This window comes from Penaeus japonicus, unplaced genomic scaffold (assembly GCF_977035675.1).
Source record: "Penaeus japonicus unplaced genomic scaffold, GWHDUDI00000001_assembly GWHDUDI00000032, whole genome shotgun sequence".
NCBI classification, from domain to species: Eukaryota; Metazoa; Arthropoda; class Malacostraca; order Decapoda; family Penaeidae; genus Penaeus; species Penaeus japonicus.
In genome coordinates, this window is record NW_028234434.1 from 16,719,985 (window position 1) to 16,727,484 (window position 7,500).

The 7,500-nt window shown below is 38.9% G+C and overlaps 1 protein-coding gene across 2 annotated transcripts in view; it reads left to right on the forward strand.

Annotated features, from left to right (window-relative positions):
- pb (homeobox proposcipedia) overlaps positions 1-7,500 on the forward strand; it is a 215,840-nt gene that overhangs the window by 117,459 nt on the left and 90,881 nt on the right. For both annotated transcript variants that reach the window (XM_086556361.1, XM_086556362.1), the window contains one exon: positions 6,099-6,167. In XM_086556361.1, coding sequence (XP_086412487.1) covers positions 6,099-6,167 — 69 coding nt within the window. The remainder of the gene's footprint in view (positions 1-6,098; positions 6,168-7,500) is intronic.

Genomic DNA, 7,500 nt, shown 5'->3' on the forward strand with positions numbered 1-7,500 from the left:
AAACAACCCCTCTCGACAAGAAAAAAAACAATAATGATAATAACTTAAAATAAATAAATAGATAAATAAACAAAACAATAACACCACAACTCTTCACCCTCACCCCCAACCCTCAACCCCCCTTCCAACCAACCCCCCCTCCCACCTACCCCCTCGATAAGAAACGGAGAGTCTGAAAAAAAAAGCTGATAACCCGAGGCATCATCACCGCCGCGACCTCGGCTGCGTGTGAAATGACCTGAGACGCCAGCGCGGGAGTGAGTCCCTGATGCAACCCTAGATCGAGAGATGCTTCTTGTTCGTAAGACTCCGAAGAGGTGATTGGGGATTGGAAAAGAATCGTGTTGATATGTATATTTTGTTCCTTTTTTTGAAAGGGTGGGGTGGGGTAGGGTGTAGATGATGGTAGGGGGAGGGGGAAAGGGGAGGGATCTGGGGTTGTGGGGTGGAGGGGGGATGGACGGGTGGTTGGGGTGGGTGTAAGGAACGTGGGATGGATGGGTGATGGGGTAAGTAAGTGTGTTACGAGGGGGGAGGGGGGGAGGGGTAAAAGGAGGACGGGGGGTGTAGGAAGATGGGGGAAGAGATATTATCTTCAAATATCTCAAAGTGGATTCGTCTTATTGCTTTCTTTTATTTTTTCTGTTTTATCCAAATGTTATGGAAATATGCATGCTTTTCTCTTCCTTTTTTTTAAATCCGTTTTTCGGTCATACTTACAGGACACCCCTTCCCTTACGTTTTCACTCTCGCTCATCTTTTCATATATCTTCTTTTAAAAAGAAATCGGAAAAAAAAGAACAATAACAGAAAAAGGCGAAACACACAAAAATTATATGTTAGGAAACGGAAAGGAAGAGGAAAGTGGACGGAAGAAAAAGAGTAGCACGGTAAGCAGAAAAAGATAGTACGATAATTGTCTTTTTTTGTGCCTCAGTCATCAAATCTTCCATTCTCTCTCTCTCTCTCTCTCTCTCTCTCTCTCTCTCTCTCTCTCTCTCTCTCTCTCTCTCTCTCTCTCTCTCTCTCTCTCTCTCTCTCTCTCTCTCTCTCTCTCTCTCTCTCTCTCTCTCTCTCTCTCTCTCTCTCTCTCTCTCTCTCTCCTTCTATTTCGTCTTAATTTATGTTTTTTTTTATCATTATTTTCTCTTCATCTTTCGTTCGTTCTTCTTGTGTCTTCGATCGGTTGAGGTGGAAGACAGAATAGAGATGAAATTTAGAGAGTCAAGAGAAGTGGAGGAAGAAAGAAATGATAAATGAAATGAGAATGGAAGAGAGAAGAGAGAATAGAAGGGAGGAGAAAGAGGAGAAAGTGAGAGAAGAGCAAATAGAAGAGAAAATAATAGAAAAGAAGAAAAAAAAAAGCTAAGAGAAGAAATAAGTGAAGAGAAGAGGAGACGACAACAAGAGAAAAATATAAAAAGGGGAAGAAAAGACGAACAATATACTAATAAAACACAAACACAACTAAAGAAACAGGCAAACAGAAACAAAAGAATAATCATAAAATAATAACAGCCAGATAGCAGAGGCAGATAATAAGATGAAATCAGGATAAGTCAGAAGAGGGTTGATGAGCTTAGGGGAAAAAGAGAGAGGGAGGAGGCAGGAGAGAGATAGAGAGAGAAAGAGAGAGAGAGAGGGGGAGGGATAGAAAGGGTGAAAGATAGAAAAAGAGTGAGGGATAGATACAGAAAGAGAGAGAGAGAGAGAGAGAGAGAGAGAGAGAGAGAGAGAGAGAGAGAGAGAGAGAGAGAGAAAGATTAGAGAAAGAGAGACAGAAAGACAAACAGTGAGTTAGAGAGAGAGAGGTAGGGCAGAGGAATAGTAGAGAGGATAAAGAAAGAGAGAGAAAGAGAGAGGGGAGATGGAAAGATGGGAGGAGAGTGTTGACAGGAGAGACAGAAAAGGAGGGGAGGGGAGCGAAGTGTTAAAGAGAGAGAGAGAGAGAGAGAGAGAGAGAGTGTGTGTGTGTGTGGAGAGAGAGGGATACAGAGTGGATAGAGGGGGATCCACAGGGGGAAGAGAGGATAGTAAGCGGATTCCCCTCTCCCCCACCCCTCTTCCCTCCCCTCCCCTCCTCCCCAACCCCCCAACTGATCCATCACTGTCGGCAGGCACCCTAGCGAGCGTCTTGATAAACCTGATCCAAGCTATTATTGTAGCCACAACACCAGGCACCCTCGCACATGTGTACACACACCCTCGGCATACAGACACACGTATCTTATATATTATAAGTAGATGTGTGTATTTGATGTTTTGTATTTTTTATCTTTCTTTATTTCTTTCTTTCTTTTTTATGTGTTTTCGTGGATGATGCATCTGTGTATGAGTGTCAGGGTGTGTGTGTGTGTGTGTGCGTGTGTGTGTGGAATGGGGGGGTGGGGGGGTGCATGAATGTTTTTCATTTTACTGAAAGTACTTTTTCATATTTCGTACTCTGTTCTTTTTTTCCTCTCTCTCTCTCTGTCTCTCTCTCTCTCTCTCTCTCTCTCTCTCTCTCTATATATATATATATATATATATATATATATATATATATATATATATATATATATATAAATTCTTTTTCTTCTTCCTTTTCTTCTGCTCCTTCTTTTTTGTCCATTCTTTTACGCCATGACATACCGACAACAAAATGCTCCAGCCTTTTTTGTTCAATCTCTCTTTCCAAAACCAACGAACATTGTGTTTCTTCAGAATTTTACTGACTCACTGAATTCTATGATAATAACCTGTTTCCTATCCCTGTTCCCTATCCTCTATCCCTTATCCCTTATTTCCCTCCCCTCCTTCCCTCCCGGCTTTCTCTGTCAATGTTTTGTGGATCCAGCACAGTTCGTTATATCCTTGTCTCTGAGTTTCTCTCTCTCTCTCTCCCTCTCTTTCTCTCTCTCTCTTTCTCTCTCTCTCTCTCTCTCTCTCTCTCTCTCTCTCTCTCTCTCTCTCCCTCTCTCTCTCTCTCTCTCCCTCTCTCTCTCTCTCTCTGCTTCTCTCTCTCTGCTTCTTCCTCTCTCTCTCTCTCTCTCTCTCTCTCTCTCTCTCTCTCTTCTCTCCTCTCTCGTCTCCTCTTCCTCTCCTCTCTCCTCTCTCTCTCTCTCTCTCTCCTCTCTCTCTCTCCTCTCTCTCTCTCTCTCTCTCCTCCCTCTCTCCCCTCCTCTCTCTTCTCTCTCTCTCTCTCTCTCTCTCTCTCTCTCTCTCTCTCTCTCTCTCTCTCTCTCTCTCTCTCTCTCTCTCTCTCTCTCTCTCTCTCTCTCTCTCTCTCTCTCCATTTCTCTCTCTCTTTCACTCTCTCTCTTTCCATTTCACTCTCTCCTTCTCTCTCTCTTTTTCCCTCTATTTCTCTCTCTCTCTCTCTCTCTCTCTCTCTCTCTCTCTCTCTCTCTCTCTCTCTCTCTCTCTCTCTCTCTCTCTCTCTCTCTCTCTCTCTCTCTCTCTGTCTCTCTCGCGTTCTAGTTATCCGTTTATTGATCTCCTGATGAACTATCACGGAAAAAATAGATTAGATCGTGGCTTTCAAATTTATGGAAGATTGGGAAGGGGAAAGAGAAGAAGATGGAGTTGGAGACAGAGGAAAGAGAAATAAAATGAAAGAGATAGGGACGGAGGGTGTAGAGAGAAAGAGAGAGAGAGAGAGAGAGAGAGAGAGAGAGAGAGAGAGAGAGAGAGAGAGAGAGAGAGAGAGAGAGAGAGAGAGAGAGAGAGAGAGAGAGAGAGAGAGAGAGAGAGCACAGAGAAATTTAGACAGACAAAGACACAGACAGACAAAACAAACAGACAAACAATATACGAAAAAAAAACTAACAGACAAAAAAAAAAAAACGGAAAAAATAGTAATAAAGATAAACAGAAAGAAACAAAAAATGTAACTTAAGCCAGCCAAGACCGACCGACCGACCAACAGACATACAGACAGACAGACAGACAGACACAGACAATCAAAGAAGATTGCGGACAAGAGCGAAAAGAATGATTGAGAGAATTAGTATGCAGGATTAGAATCAGCCACAACCGCGTTCGGTCTAATATCCGAATTCAAGTTTCATTCCGGCTTCTGGCGAGAGAGAGAGAGAGAGAGAGAGAGGTTGAGAAAGAGAGAGGGAGAGGGAGAAAGAGAGAGAGGGGGAGGTAAGAGAGAGAGGGGGGGGAAGGGCCAAGTTAGGGAGGGAGAGAGGAGAGGAGTAAGAGAGAGAGGGGGGGAGGGGCGAGGTAAGGGAGGGAGGGAGAGAGAGAGAGAGATTGAGAAAGAGAGAGGGAGAGGGAGAAAGGGAGAGAGAGAGGGGGGAGGGAGGGGCGAGGTAAGGGAGAGAGGGAGAGAGAGAGGGGGGAGGGAGGGAAGGAAGGAAGGAGAGAGAGTAAGAGAGAGAGAGTGGGAGAGAGAGAAAAAGAAAAAGAGAGAGAGGCGAGCCGAAAAAACGTCCTTTTCGTGGGCCTTGGGTTTTCATTTATCTATTCATATATCTATATGTTTTCATTTATACATTTTTCTTCATCTCTGACTTAATTTGTTTACTGATTTATTAATTCCTCTATCTTTATATTTGTTCTTTCATTCATTTCCATTCAAATTTGTTTATAAATTTATCTATTTATTTATCTATTTGTTTTCTGCATTTCTTGATTTGATTTTTTTTGTTTTTTTAATTGCTTAATGTCCGTTTGATTTTCTTACTATGTTTGTTTGTTACTTGTTCCTTTTTCCTTGCTTAACCTTTTCTTTTACTTAGCATTCTTGTCGTTTAGTCTTCTTGTTTCCTATTGTATTTATGTTATTTGAATTTGTTTCTTTCGTTCTTTACATCGTCCTTCTTTCTTTATTTTTTTTTTCTGTGCCATTTAATAATATTATCTTTTTTTCTTTTTTTTCCTATTTCCTCTTTATCGATATTTTACTTTTTTCATATTCTATTTTTTTCTATGTACGCATGTGCATTATGTACGTTTCGAGGAAAATGAAAACAAGACATTACATTTGTATTTTTTAATATTCATTACTATAAAATTGGATTCAGACGATATATTTCATTGATAAGCTATGACTACATTTTGTGTTTTTTTTTTCGTGCATGTAAAATTTCATTCATATTACATAATCGTTTTTTTTTTCTTTTTTATTCTTATCATTTTGTACTTTAACTTCTTTCTTTTCTCTCCTCTTTATCGATGTGGTATTTTCGTATCTTGATAAAATCAGTTTTGAAATATTAGAAAAAAAAATACATATATATATATATTGCACTTTTTTTAGAAGTAAATATTCATGCATATATATATAATATGAATATATAATATATATATATATATATGTGTATATGTGTGTGTGTGTTGTGTGTGTATGTGTGTGTGTGTGTATGTGTGTGTGTGTGTGTGTGTGTGTGTGTGTGTGTGTGTGTGAGTGTGTGTGTGTGTGTGTGTGTGTGTGTTTGTGTGTGTATATATATATATATATATATATATATATATATATATATATATATATATATATATATATATATATATATATATATTTATATGTATATATATATATATATGTGTGTGTGTATACATGTATATATATATATATATATATATATATATATATATATATATATATATATATATATATATATATATATATATAAAATATATATAATAATATATACATATATATATTATATATATATATATATATATATATATATATATATATATATATATATATATATATATATATATATATATACATACATATATATGTGTATATATTTATGTATATATATATATATATATATATATATATATATATACATATATACATATATGTATATGTACATATATATAGACAGACAGACAGATAGATAGATAGATAGATATAGATAGAAAGATAGATATGGATATGAATATATATATATACATATACATATATATATAATATATATATATATATGTAAATATATATGTATATATATATATATATATATATGTATATATATATATATATATATATATATATATATATATACATACATCATACATACAATCAACAGTATATATCTGTAGTGTTCCCAGAGATACTCACTTTGAAAAGATGTTCACCCCAAGTTCTCCCGCCACAGGTATGCCCACTCCACCCGGAGCCACGATCAACTGCCCTACCGTTGCCACAGAGCATCCTATCAAATCTTGTAAGTAGTTCCTATTCTCTTCTTTGTAATTAATATTTCTCATATTAGTTACTATGAATTGATGAATATCCCCCCCCCTTTTAGTCATTTCTTTCGCGTAGGTACGTAGTGACATGACGCATTTCTTTCGCCATGAGAATAGCCTAACCTCATCGTCGGCTTTACAATGGGTCTCGTTAATCACCATTGTGACGGCTTTAATCCACTCTCATGACTATTACATGATTTCGCAATTAACACATCGCAACTCGTTAGTGGCCATCAGCGACCTCGAAGATCCATCTTGGTTCCTCGATCGAAGGCCAAAAGAAAAAAAGAAAAAAAAGGGGGAAAAAAGAGGGATGTCTTGTAGTGATTATCCTTTTCGATCGTTCTGTTTTGTTGTTGTTCTTCTTCTTCTTTTTCCATAATGGGGATTTTTTTTCTCTTATTTCTTGAAATAGATGAAAAAAAAAATAGAAAGGAGTAGGTCTCTGTTTGAAAAGAACCCGAAAAGCACATATGTAATCGTAACTAAGCAACGTCTCACAAGCACCTTCCCCTACCTCCCCCCCCCACTCCCATCTCTGCCCCTCCCCCAACCTCCCTTTCACCTCCCCACCCCCTCTATCGCTTCTACCACCCCCTGAAGAGCAGTGATTGCGTACGATAACTCGTCGATTTTCATACGATAACACATGAACGCTGTACGATAACGTGTCTGTCAGAGGATGCCGCGTCTTGGTGACACGAAGACACCATCATGGCGGCAGATAACCTGCACGCAAGGCACAGGGAGAGACGACCGGGAAAACAAAAGATTTTTTTTTTTTCCTAAGCCTTTTTTGTGCATTTGTGTGACAGGGAGGGTTGTATGTTTTATATGTTTGTATGTTTTTGTTTTGTCTACATATGCGTTGTCCCAGAAACATACATCTCGATTATTTCCCTTTATACCACCGCAGACTTCCACATTCCTACAAGACCCTCTGATATAATACCACTCTCTCCAACCCCTCCCCCCACCTCCCCTCCCCCCTCCCCCCTATTCCTAAGTACCACAACATTCCCTCCAACCCCACCCCACTCCCCTCCCCCCCTCTCCTAGTACACCTACCCATGATCCACCGCGGTACGACACATTGGCACCTGTCAAAGGCACCAAGACGTAAGATTTGGGGCGATACACCGATGCCAGACGTATGATATATGGTTCTCTTATTCTAATGAGTTTGTGTATGGTCGGGCTTCTGTTGACGGAGGCAGGAGCGGGAGAAGGTACTTATTACTGGTGATTTTATGTAAATTTCTGTTTTGGTATGACATTTTTTTGTTTTATTCTGTTTTTTTTTTT